Source organism: Bufo bufo, chromosome 3 (assembly GCF_905171765.1).
Source record: "Bufo bufo chromosome 3, aBufBuf1.1, whole genome shotgun sequence".
NCBI lineage: Eukaryota > Metazoa > Chordata > Amphibia > Anura > Bufonidae > Bufo > Bufo bufo.
Genome location: NC_053391.1, coordinates 384,323,816 through 384,337,893, shown reverse-complemented (window position 1 = coordinate 384,337,893; position 14,078 = coordinate 384,323,816). Strand labels below are relative to the sequence as shown.

Sequence of the window (14,078 nt, the reverse complement as noted above, 5' to 3'; positions counted from 1 at the left end):
TTACTGGCTTACATTTAGACCATTTTCTATGCCTATAACAAGAGTAGAAAATGATAAATGAGACGTCCTGTCCCTTTTTTTAGACATGGCGTGAGCGGGGAAAAGTCACAGACTGCGGCGCAAATAACCTTTGTATTACCTTTTTAAAACAGGTTCCTTAATACAGGGTGCATGGTTTGCAGAACTCATGTAAATGCATTTATTTTCAACAGGTAAATATTCTTCTGCTCGATTTTCTTTTATGCACATGATAATACACCATCCAAAGAGATATTACAAGTCTGCTGCTGCCAATCAGTTAGATGTTATAACTCTCATTCTAGACATGAAGCTGGCAATGCCATGGCATGAAGCTGGAGAACAGCGACCCAGCAGATTGGCATCTGGGGTGCTATGCATAATTTATTATATACAAATAGATGGTGTCAGCCTTTTTTTATTTCTATAAAACATTTCCCATTTTACCATTATGCTGTGTTAATAACACCCAAAAGAAAGGCTATTGAATACTAATACATTGTATGCGTTTTGGCCTAGCAGCTGCCTCACAGGAATAATCGGCAGAGGAAACACAGGGCTGCATGAGGATAGAATTCAAATGTTGCAGAACCATGGACCTTTTAAATATATGACTTCACTAAGAAGCTGTTCTAGGTAAAAAGCCACGTTAATTTGAGATATTCCTATTCAATTTCTGTTTCCTTTTCACACTAACCCATTCATTTCTATAGGCCGCGCACACACCATTTTGTTTTTCTTTTGGATCTGTGTGCCCAATCTGCAAATCTCAGCGCAACTCGTATTCTTGTCTGCATTTTCAAATGATGGGAATAAGAAAAATATGGAATGTACCCGGAGGGTGTCCTTATTTTGTGAATCTGTTTTTTTTGTGGGCTGAAATACGAACCCAGCCATGTGCACGAGGCCTTCATCTTTAATTTTGTTTAGTCTTTTTTTCACATTACAGATGATGTAGGTGTCCCTGTGCGAGCAGCGGCATGATGACATCACCACTTCACAACACCAGTGGCGGGACTTAGATGCTGTGCTTGAGTTGTCAGGCCATCCAGAGGGGCACTAAGGGGCATTATTGCTTTTTTGCACTTACACAAGCTCAGACTGGGCCACAGGAGAACAGAGGAATCCCTCAGTGGGCCCCTGGTCCCCCACCCCCTGCACAAGTGTCACTTGAATTTAAGGATGCACTTATGCAGGCTTGGACTAGGACACAGGAGAACAAGGGAATCCCCGATGGGCCCCGATCCCCCACCCCCTGCACAAGTGTCTCATAAATTTAATAAAGCAATTATGCAGGCTTGGACTGGGACACAGGAGAACAAGGGAATCCCCGATGGGCCCCCGGTCCCCCACCCCCTGTACAAGTGTCACATGGCACAGTAGACTATATACAGATAGCCAGCATCTCAACCAACCTATGTTCATATAAACAAAAGGTAGATTATTTAGAAAACTACCCAGTTTAATATTGTAGATGCATCAAGTGGCTGAGATGACTTTAAGGTACAGCGGCAGACCAGCCAGTATCATATTTCCCCAGGGACCTTCCCTTTTAAAGTCGCTAGAAGGGTCTCCATAATCAATCATCTTGTATATGACGCTGTGTGAGCAGGTAATATATGAATGTAGTTATACAGTTGGCCCCCACATTGGATTTTACTGGTGGGCCATAGGCGCCTCAGTCTGACACTCCACTTATGGATATTATTACTTTTTAGGGGGCACTCAGGGACATTATTACCTACAAAGGGGCATACATAGGTATTATTACTGTCTACAGTCATGAAAAAGTGACAATATTAGTCTCTAAAGATCACTGTTACTTTCTAGTGGGCACACAGGCCGTTATTACTTTGTAGTGGGCATGAAAAGTTTATACAGAGCACAAAGTTAGACATCATTACTTTGTGGAGGCACTGAGAATTATTATTACTCTGTGGGGTAAAACATTTAAAAGAATTTTAAAATATGTGAGACCCCCTGACTGACATAAATGAGAACTATTAAATGTACCGAATACGTATAAGAAAAACATAATTTGTCCTTTATTTTTATGTCCCCAAGTGAAGAACTAACATGGAAATCTACATGTTTAATATTGAACTATACAAAATACTAGACCAAATTCATGGTAAGCTCCAGAGGAACCTTCAGGGAAAAATGTCACTTACTTGGTTTAAGTATTTCAGACAGCAAGGTTTTGGGAAGTGTATCTGGTAAATCATATCCATTTTTCCTAGCAACAATAAGGTGAAAAGCTGCAAAAAATTCTGCGAGCGTTAAAGCACCATCACAGTCAACATCACTAAGGTCCCTGAAAGACAACAGCAACATTATTATATATGGTGCATGAGCCAAAATCAATATTTTACTCGCACTATTGCTATATATACTAGTAGAAACAGGAATTGCAGCATTGAAAAATGTCCACACAAAAAAAAAAAAAAATCTACAGTCAATGGAGTAAACTAAGTCCTTCACTGGATGGAGCCTGGACATGTTGCTTGTCTGCCCTATTCCTTTAGTAGTGGCTGTGTTCTTCTTGTCTACTGTCCCAGATAGAATTCATGTGTAGGTTGTCAATGGGTAGAGTCGCGGGTATAAAGATAGAGCGGAGGTGCACCCCCTGAGCTGCCACCCGGTCCCTGCCTACTTGCACCACCCGCCCTAGATGACGGGGCGCAACTGGGCGACAGTCCCTGACCTGAGTAAGTGCAAGCAGAGAGATAGAGACAGCAGGGAAGCGGACAGCCAATGAGAGGTAGCACTAGAGCGGACAGAGAGGTGGAACAAGCAAGGTACCACCAAAAACGGAAGGGCGTCAAGGTTCAGGGAGCAGGCAGAAGAGGTGTCAGGAAGCAGATCAAGGGTCAAATCCAAAGGTTAGCTAAATAACAATAATAATAATACACAGCCTAAGGGACCAAAATCACAGGCAACCTGTAGCCAGCAGGTTGCCTGTATTTATAGTAGTGAGTGAGGGTCATGTGACATGGCCAGCGTCACATGACCGACAGACAAACAAGTCGAGCACCGAGTGATCAGCTCGGCGCTCAAGGCAGACCTAGGAGCAGGGAGCCTCCCAGCTAGCAAAAGCCGCCCTGGGAACGAGGCTGAACACAGATACTCGCTCCCGAAGCCAAGCAGCAGGTCTGCGGCTGATGGGAGACCGAGACCGCCTTCGGCGCCCCGTTACAGTACCCCCCCTTTTACGAGGGGCCACCGGACCCAAGCCCTTGGGTACAAATCTCCCAGGATGCTCATCATGAAACTTCTTGGGGCGTGGATCTTAGTAGCTGGGACCCAAGACCTCTCCTCGGGTCCATAGCCTTTCCAGTGGACCAAGTATTGAAAGGAGTTCCTAACCTTTCTAACATCAATAATTCTAGAGATGATGAATTCCTCCTGACCTTCAACCTCCACAGGTGAAGGAGGTTTTTTAACCAGAACAACTGGTGACACATATCTCTTAAGCAACGACTTATGAAACACATCATGAATACGAAAGGAGTCGGGTAGCTTAAGTCTAAAGGACACTGGGTTAACAACTTCAATAATATTGTATGGTCCAATGAAACGCGGAGAGAATTTTCTAGAACACTGTTTCAAAGCAAGATTCTTAGTCGACAACCACACCTTATCGCCGAGTACAACATTTACCCCCTTGGAACGTCTCTTATTGGCATGTTTACACTGGGTTTCCTGGGCCTTTTCCAGGTTCATTTGAACCTGTACCCAGACTGTGCACAGTCTAGAGGTAAAAGAATCTGCCTGCGGGTTAAGTGAGGATACAGAGGGACTAGAAAAAAAGCGAGGATCCAAACCACTGTTACAAAAAAAAGGAGACACCCCGTGGAAGAATTAACTCGATTGTTAATAGCGAATTCTGCCAACGGGAGGTATCTCACCCATAAGAGTTGGTTATGTGATACATAGCACCTTAGAAAAAGCTCCACTGCCTGATTTAACCGTTCCGTCTGACCATTGGTCTGTGGATGGAAAGCAGACGAAAAGGATAAAGAGATGTCGCATCTTCGACAAAAAGCCCTCCAGAAACAAACTGAACGCCTCTATCAGAGACGATATTCTCAGGGACACTATGCATACGTACCACATGTTCAATGAACAAGGATGCTAAGGTCTTCGCATCAGGGAGCTTACTTAAAGGAACAAAGTGCACCATCTTGCTAAAACGGTCAACCACTACCCACACCACTGATTTCCTCTCAGAAGGGGGCAGATCAGAAATAAAATCCATGGAAATGTGAGACCATGGCTTGCAGGGAATGGGTAGTGGTTGTAGTTCACCAGCGGGAAGTGTTCTCGGGGTCTTAGACCTGGCACAAACATCGCAAGCCAAAAGATAAGACCGTACATCCTTAGACAAAGCGGGCCTTTAGAAAGACCTCAGCAGCAATTCCTTAGTGGCAGCAATACCTAGATGACCAGAGAGCATGGAGTCATGACATTCACCCAATAATTGAAAACGAAAGCACTCAGGAACAATTAACTTATCTGCCGGTGTTTGTGGAGGAGCAAGTTGCTGAGCCCGTTGAATCTCAGAGGAAAGATCCGCAGAAATTGCTGCCACAAAGATGCTTGCCGGCAAGATGGGTTCCGGGGGGGTGTCAGGAGGTTGGACGGCATTAAAACTCCGGGATAAGGCATCTGCCTTAATATTTTTACTACCTGGTCTGAAAGTAACCGAAAAATTAAAACTAGTAAAAAACAGGGCCCATCTGGCTTGTCTAGGGTTAAGGCGTTTGGCCGCCTCAAGAAACACTAAGTTCCTATGATCGGTGAGGACAGTAATACCGTCTCTAGCCCCTTCTAAAAAATGCCTCCATTCCTCAAATGCCCATTTTATGGCCAGTAATTTGCGGTTTCCAATATCGTAATTTCTCTCCGAAGGAGAGAACTTACGAGAGAAGAAGGCGCATGGCCTTAAATTAGTGAGGTTAGAAGACCCCTAAGAAAGGATGGCCCCCACACCATCCTCTGATGCATCAACCTCCACCATAAAAGGTTCGTCGGTATCGGGCTGAACCAAGACTGGAGCCATCTGAAAACAATTTTTAAGGGTATCAAAGGCCCGACAGGCCTCCAACGACCAGTTAACCAGATCAGAACCTTTTTTAGTTAAGTCAGTAAGGGGCTTAGCAATAACCAAAAAATGGTTTATGAATTTACGGTAAAAATTGGCAAATCCTAAAAAGCGTTGGAGTGCCTTTAAGGAGGATGGTCTTACCCAGTCTTAGATAGCCTGAACCTTACTGGTATCCATTTTAAATGAATGAGAAGTAAGAATATAGCCGAGATAAGGAATCTCTTGAACTCCTAACAAACATTTCTCTAATTTAACGGACAGATGATTCTCCCTGAGGATTTTAAGAACCAATCTGATGTGAGACACATGAGAATCCCAGTCAGGTGAAAAGACAAGAATATCATCGAGATAAACATAACTTTGCCGATGAGTTCTCTAACAATGGGGCATTGCAAAGACCGAATGGCATAACAAGATACTCAAAGTGTCCCTCTGGAGTATTAAAAGCAGTTTTCCACTCATCTCCCTCCTTAATACAAACTATGTTATACGCTCCTCTCAAATCAAATTTAGAAAACCACGAAGCACCCAAAATCTGGTTAAACAAATCAGGAATCAACGGGATGGAATACTGATTCCTAATAGTGATTTTATTAAAATTTCTAGAGTCAATGCAGGGCCTGAGACCACCGTCCTTCTTTTTAACAAAAAAGAATCCTGCTCCCAGGGGAGAGGTGGAGGGCCTAATATGTCCCTTCTTGAGACTCTCCTGGATATAGTCTTTCATGGCCCTGCGCTCAGGGCCGGAAAGATTATAAATCCGTCCTTTAGGAAATTTGGACTCGGGTACCAAGTCGATAACACAGTCATAAGACCTATGGGGAGAGAGAGTATCTGTCTCAGTGGTGGAAAAAACATCTGAATAATCAGAAATAAAATGAGGAATAATATCTGATGAAACCCCAGCTTGAACTACGGTTAAGCAAGAACAACAGTTAGGCCCCCATCTCTCTAACTCGCCCGAACTCCAGTTAATGACCGGATTGTGTTGCTGAAGCCAGGGCATACCAAGGACTACCTGAACCGAAAGATTCTCTTAACCACTTAAGGACCACAGGTTTATACCCCCCTAAAGACCAGGCCCTTTTTTACAAATCGGCACTACACTACTTTCACCGTTTATTGCTCGGTCATGCAACTTACCACCCAAATGAATTTTACCTCCTTTTCTTCTCACTAATAGAGCTTTCATTTGGTGGTATTTCATTGCTGCTGACATTTTAACTTTTTTTGTTATTAATCGAAATTTAACGATTTTTTTTGCAAAAAAATGACATTTTTCACTTTCAGTTGTAAAATTTTGCAAAAAAAACGAGATCCATATAGAAATTTTGCTCTAAATTTATAGTTCTACATGTCTTTGATAAAAAAAAAATGTTTGGGTAAAAAAAAAAATGGTTTGGGTAAAAGTTATAGCGTTTACAAACTATGGTACAAAAATGTGAATTTCCGCTTTTTGAAGCAGCTCTGACTTTCTGAGCATCTGTCATGTTTCCTGAGGTTCTACAATGGCCAGACAGTACAAACACCCCACAAATGACCCCATTTCGGAAAGTACACACCCTAAGGTATTCGCTGATGGGCATAGTGAGTTCATAGAACTTTTTATTTTTTGTCACAAGTTAGCGGAAAATGATGATTTTTTTTTTTTCTTTTTTTTTTCTTACAAAGTCTCATATTCCACTAACTTGTGACAAAAAATAAAAACTTCTATGAACTCACTATGCCCATCACGAAATACCTTGGGGTCTCTTCTTTCCAAAATGGGGTCACTTGTGGGGTAGTTATACTGCCCTGGCATTCTAGGGGCCCAAATGTGTGGTAAGGAGTTTGAAATCAAATTCTGTAAAAAATGACCTGTGAAATCCGAAAGGTGCTCTTTGGAATATGGGCCCCTTTGCCCACCTAGGCTGCAAAAAAGTGTCACACATCTGGTATCTCTGTATTCAGGAGAAGTTGAGGAATGTGTTTTGGGGTGTCATTTTACATATACCCATGCTGGGTGAGATAAATATCTTGGTCAAATGCCAACTTTGTATAAAAAAATGGGAAAAGTTGTCTTTTGCCAAGATATTTCTCTCACCCAGCATGGGTATATGTAAAATGACACCCCAAAACACATTCCCCACCTTCTCCTGAGTACGGCAATACCAGATGTGTGACACTTTTTTGCAGCCTAGGTGGGCAAAGGGGCCCATATTCCAAAGAGCACCTTTCGGATTTCACAGGTCATTTTTTACAGAATTTGATTTCAAACTCCTTACCACACATTCGGGCCCCTAGAATGCCAGGGCAGTATAACTACCCCACAAGTGACCCCATTTTGGAAAGAAGACACCCCAAGGTATTCCGTGAGGGGCATGGCAAGTTCCTAGAATTTTTTATTTTTTGTCACAAGTTAGTGGAAAATGATGATTTTTTTTTTGATTTTTTTTTCATACAAAGTCTCATATTCCACTAACTTGTGACAAAAAATAAAAACTTCCATGAACTCACTATGCCCATCAGCGAATACCTTGGGGTCTCTTCTTTCCAAAATGGGGTCACTTGTGGGGTAGTTATACTGCCCTGGCATTCTAGGGGCCCGAATGTGTGGTAAGGAGTTTGAAATCAAATTCTGTAAAAAATGACCTGTTAAATCCGAAAGGTGCTCTTTGGAATATGGGCCCCTTTGCCCACCTAGGCTGCAAAAAAGTGTCACACATCTGGTATCTCTGTATTCAGGAGAAGTTGAGGAATGTGTTTTGGGGTGTCATTTTACATATACCCATGCTGGGTGAGATAAATATCTTGGTCAAATGCCAACTTTGTATAAAAAAATGGGAAAAGTTGTCTTTTGCCAAGATATTTCTCTCACCCAGCAGGGGTATATGTAAAATGACACCCCAAAACACATTCCCCACCTTCTCCTGAGTACGGGGATACCAGATGTGTGACACTTTTTTGCAGCCTAGGTGGGCAAAGGGGCCCATATTCCAAAGAGCACCTTTCGGATTTCACAGGTCATTTTTTACAGAATTTGATTTCAAACTCCTTACCACACATTCGGGCCCCTAGAATGCCAGGGCAGTATAACTACCCCACAAGTGACCCCATTTTGGAAAGAAGAGACCCCAAGGTATTCGCTGATGGGCATAGTGAGTTCATGGAAGTTTTTATTTTTTGTCACAAGTTAGTGGAATATGAGACTTTGTATGAAAAAAAAAAAAAAAATCAGCATTTTCCACTAACTTGTGACAAAAAATAAAAAATTCTAGGAACTCGCCATGCCCCTCACGGAATACATTGGGGTGTCTTCTTTCCAAAATGGGGTCACTTGTGGGGTAGTTATACTGCCCTGGCATTTTCCAGGGGCCCTAATGTGTGGTAAGTAGGTAAATGACCTGTGAAATCCTAAAGGTGCTCTTTGGAATATGGGCCCCTTTGCCCACCTAGGCTGCAAAAAAGTGTCACACATGTGGTATCGCCGTATTCTGGAGAAGTTGGGGAATGTGTTTTGGGGTGTCATTTTACATATACCCTTGCTGGGTGAGAGAAATATCTTGGCAAAAGACAACTTTTCCCATTTTTTTATACAAAGTTGGCATTTGACCAAGATATTTCTCTCACCCAGCATGGGTATATGTAAAATGACACCCCAAAACACATTCCCCAACTTCTCCTGAGTACGGCGATACCAGATGTGTGACGCTTTTTTGCAGCCTAGATGCGCAAAGGTGCCCAAATTCCTTTTAGGAGGGCATTTTTAGACATTTGGATACCAGACTTCTTCTCACGCTTTGGGGCCCCTAGAATGCCAGGGCAGTATAAATACCCCACATGTGACCCCATTTTGGAAAGAAGACACCCCAAGGTATTCAATGAGGGGCATGGCGAGTTCATAGAAATTTTTTTTTTTTGGCACAAGTTAGCGGAAATTGATATTTTTAATTTTTTTCTCACAAAGTCTCCCGTTCCGCTAACTTGGGACAAAAATTTCAATCTTTCATGGACTCAATATGCCCCTCACGGAATACCTGGGGGTGTCTTCTTTCCGAAATGGGGTCACATGTGGGGTATTTATACTGCCCTGGCATTCTAGGGGCCCTAAAGCGTGAGAAGAAGTCTGGAATATAAATGTCTAAAAAATTTTACGCATTTGGATTCCGTGAGGGGTATGGTGAGTTCATGTGAGATTTTATTTTTTGACACAAGTTAGTGGAATATGAGACTTTGTAAGAAAAAAAAAAATAATTCCGCTAACTTGGGCCAAAAAAATGTCTGAATGGAGTCTTACAGAGGGTGATCAATGACAGGGGAGTGATCAATGACAGGGGGGTGATCAATGACAGGGGGAGTGATCAATGACAGGGGGGGTGATCAATGACAGGGGGGGTGATCAATGACAGGGGGGGTGATCAATGACAGGGGGAGTGATCAATGACAGGGGGGGTGATCAATGACAGGGGGGGTGATCAATGACAGGGGTGGTGATCAATGACAGGGGGGTGATCAATGACAGGGGGGTGATCAATGACAGGGGGGTGATCAGGGAGTCTATATGGGGTGATCACCACAGTCATTGATCATGCCCCTGTAAGGCTTCATTCAGACGTCCGGATGCGTTTTGCGGATCCGATCCATCTATCAGTGGATCCGTAAAAATCATGCGGACGTCTGAATGGAGCTTTACAGGGGGGTAATCAATGACAGGGGGGTAATCAATGACAGGGGGGTGATCAGGGAGTCTATATGGGGTGATCACCACAGTCATTGATCACGCCCCTGTAAGGCTTCATTCAGACGTCCGGATGCGTTTTGCGAATCCGATCCATCTATTAGTGGATCCGTAAAAATCATGCGGACGTCTGAATGGAGCTTTACAGGGGGGTAATCAATGACAGGGAGTCTATATGGGGTGATCACCACAGTCATTGATCACGCCCCTGTAAGGCTTCATTCAGACGTCCGGATGCGTTTTGCGGATCCGATCCATCAGTGCATCCGTAAAAATCATGCGGACATCTGAATGGAGCTTTACAGGGGGGTGATCAGGGAGTCTATATGGGGTGATCACCACAGTCATTGATCATGCCCCTGTAAGGCTTCATTCAGACGTCCGGATGCGTTTTGCGGATCCGATCCATCTATCAGTGGATCCGTAAAAATCATGCGGACGTCTGAATGGAGCTTTACAGGGGGGTAATCAATGACAGGGGGGGTAATCAATGACAGGGGGGTGATCAGGGAGTCTATATGGGGTGATCACCACAGTCATTGATCATGCCCCTGTAAGGCTTCATTCAGACGTCCGGATGCGTTTTGCGGATCCGATCCATCTATCAGTGGATCCGTAAAAATCATGCGGACGTCTGAATGGAGCTTTACAGGGGGGTGATCAATGACAGGGGGGTAATCAATGACAGGGGGGTGATCAGGGAGTCTATATGGGGTGATCAGGGGTGATCAGGGGCTAATAAGGGGTTAATAAGTGACGGGGGGGGGGGTGTAGTGTAGTGGTGCTTGGTGCTACTTTACTGAGCTACCTGTGTCCTCTGGTGGTCGATCCAAACAAAGGGGACCACCAGAGGACCAGGTAGCAGGTATATTAGACGCTGTTATCAAAACAGCGTCTAATATACCTGTTAGGGGTTAAAAAAAAAACATCTCCAGCCTGCCAGCGAACGATCGCCGCTGGCAGGCTGGAGATCAACTCTCTTACCTTCCGTTCCTGTGAGCGCGCGCGCCTGTGTGCGCGCGTTCACAGGAAATCTCGGCTCACGCGAGATGACGCCTATTGGCGTTAGCGTAGCCTGGGGGAGCCGCCGCAATGACGCCTTTCGGCGTTACAGTTGCGGGAAGTGGTTAAACAAAGAACCCCCACAGACAGGGTAACCTTCGGAGTACGGAGTTTTACCGTGCCCCCTAGCAGGGGGGTAAAATCGATGGCGACCACCTGGATCGGGGTGGACAATTCTGGTATAGAAATTCCCATTTGTTCAACAAATTGGTAATCAATAAAACTAAAAGCTGACCCTGAATCCACAAAGACATTTCCTGACCCCTTTAAGACTCCAAAGGCAATAGAAACCAGCAACAATAATTTACTTCTTACCACCTCCGGGAGTACCTTGTCCTTGGATACTTCAGACTTGGATGACTTTCCAGAAGGCGGAGCTTTAGGACACTGACGGATCCAGTGGTTGGGATCCCCACAATAAAAACAAGAGCCTCGATGACGGCATAGCTCTCTTCGCGTCATCCCGAGTTGCATGGGCTCGTCCGAGTGGGCCTCCATCTTGGGTTCAATGGGGGAAACCTCCGGTTGAAGAAGGGTATGAGGAGAAAACAATTGCTCTCGCTGTCTCTCTCTGATCTGTCTATCTAGTCTGATGGCTAGCATCATAGTCTCCTCTAAAGAGTCAGGACAGGGATAACAAACCAGCATGTCTTTTAACTTCTCAGTCAAGCCTGCCCTAAATTGACATTTGACATTTGAGCACTGGTTCGTTCCAACCCGAGGGAACGCACCACTTGTGGAACTGCGTACAATAATCCTCCACGGGACGATTTCCCTGAGTGAGGGCCTTAAGATTGGATTCTGCCACAGAGGCTCGGTCTGGTTCATCATAAGGAACCCCTAACGCCTGGAAAAAGAGGTCCACAGAATTAAGACAAGGGGAATCCGGAGGCAAAGAAAAGGCCCATTTCTGGGGGTTCCCTTTGAAGCAGGGAGATGATAATACCAACCCTCTGTGGATCAGGACCAGAGGAGTGAGGACGTAGTCGAAAATAAAGTTTACAATTTCCGTGAAAGCTAAAAGATTTCGCAGTCACCCGAAAACCGATCGGGTAATTTAATATGTGGTTCTACCTGAACGGTGGCGGGAGCAAGAATGGGGGGAGTTCAGCAGGTTGCCTGTATTTATAGTGGTGAGTGAGGGTCATGTGACGTGGCCAGCGTCACATGACCAACAGACAAACAAGTCGAGCACCGAGTGATCAGCTCGGCGCTCAAGGCAGACCTAGGAGCAGGGAGCCTCCCAGCTAGCAAAAGCCGCCCTGGGAACGAGGCTGAACACAGATCCTCGCTCCCGAAGCTAAGCAGCAGGTCTGCGGCTGGTGGGAGACCGAGTGCGCCTTCGGCGCCCCGTTACATAGGTCATCTCTGTGTCCTGTATACAGACACATAGTATATTCATATATGCATTCGATCAGTTATTCTGGAAAATATTATGTATATATTTTCTGTCTATATATATTTATATGCACATATAACTATGTAGCCAAAGAGTGGATAGCAAATATGTTCGTTGTATGAGTTGTATGTCATTGAGTTCATAAACAGGAATGTGTAGGTGCTGAAATAGTGCTGTGGGTACCTGCACATACTTGAATGAGAAGAAAACAACACAGTACATCCCATGGAAAATATGTCATATGCACATGCTGGTAGACATAAGCAGGAACAAGGCTCTTTGTTCTTCCATACTTACCAAATGTGTGAAAGTTCTGGTATAGGAAGCTTCGATATGGTAAAGAAGTTTCTTGCTACAGAACCTGCAAATAATAATAATAAAAAAAACTGCATTTTAATAAAACACATACAACTTAGCAGTAATGTTCTGATCGGAGGGTATGACACCCTACAGTTCTTCCGATCAGCTGTTATTGAGTAGCTTAAAGGAGTTGTCCAGCTGTTAATACTGATGACCTATCCTCAGGATAGGCCATCAATATCTAATAGTCAGGGGTCCGACACCCACACCCCTGCTGGTCAGCTGTTAGAAGAGGAGGCGGTACTCCTTGCGAGCACTGCTTCCTGTTCATTACACTGCACTTCGTCTCAGAAGTGCAGTGTAATACAAGTACTCACTCCATTGTGAATGGAGCAAGTGCTTGTAATTACACTATGCCACCCCTCCGCAAGAGACGAGGCATAATATAAAGATCAGGATGAGGCAATCACATGGAGTGTCGCCTCCTCGTCTCACAGCTGATCGACGGGGGTGTCGGACACCTGCTGATCTGATATTGATGACCTATCCTGATGATAGGTCATCAATATTAATGGCTGGACAACTTTAGGTGCAGGAACTACACAGCTTCATCCATTGTGTGGTAGAGTTCATTACTGCATAATATAAATATCAGGATGCGGCGATCATATGGAGTGTCGCCTCCTCGTCTCACAGCTGATCGACAGGGGTGTCGGACGCCTACTGATCTGATATTGATGACCTATCCTGATGATAGGTCATCAATATTAATGGCTGGACAACTTTAAGTGCTGGAACTACACAGCTTCATCCATTGTGTGATAGAGCTCGTTGCTGCAGGGCTGCCCCATTCACTTCACTGGGCACAGCGCTGCAGTAATCAGCAATGTCCACTGCAAAATGAATGGAGCTGTGTAGTTCCAGCATTGGTACAATTAATTAAATCATTTAGATAATTGTAGAACTGTTAATTTAACTGCGTTGTGAATGCACGTTTTTTTTGACGCAGTAAACGCATGCAGTCAACTGCAATTCAGTTTTCAACTGCATCACAACTGCACTGTGTGGCAGCACACTTAGACATTTATGGTCAACACCAAAAGGATGAATTATATCACGATTTCCAGTCGTAAGAGCATTTGTGACTCCCATAGAAAGAGAGCATTCAATCTCCTCTTGGAGGTTAGACCCACATCTATCATTTATGGGATATCCTCTTGATAAAGACTATACGTAGAGAGAGCTGGCACCACATAACACAACACAAGGTGCTCACATCCAGACCACACGCCACAGAAATTAAAAGAAGGCAAGTGTACTATAGGTAAGTACTCAATAGCCATGCAATAAAAAATACAAATGCATGTATAGGTCTTTATTGCCCATATTAAACTATACGTTGGCCTTCTACTCAGCTACAAATGGCACATGCCAAGGTCTCTAAAGATGTAATGCCACAAATCACAGGTATCCTG

The 14,078-nt window shown here is 44.2% G+C and overlaps 1 protein-coding gene across 2 annotated transcripts in view; it reads right to left on the bottom strand.

Moving 5' to 3' along the window:
- REPS2 (RALBP1 associated Eps domain containing 2) overlaps nucleotides 1-14,078 on the bottom strand; it is a 153,831-nt gene that overhangs the window by 60,077 nt on the left and 79,676 nt on the right. For both annotated transcript variants that reach the window (XM_040424742.1, XM_040424743.1), the window contains exons 7-8: nucleotides 12,601-12,664; nucleotides 2,190-2,332 (exon numbers count right to left, since the gene is read on the bottom strand). In XM_040424742.1, coding sequence (XP_040280676.1) covers nucleotides 2,190-2,332; nucleotides 12,601-12,664 — 207 coding nt within the window. The remainder of the gene's footprint in view (nucleotides 1-2,189; nucleotides 2,333-12,600; nucleotides 12,665-14,078) is intronic.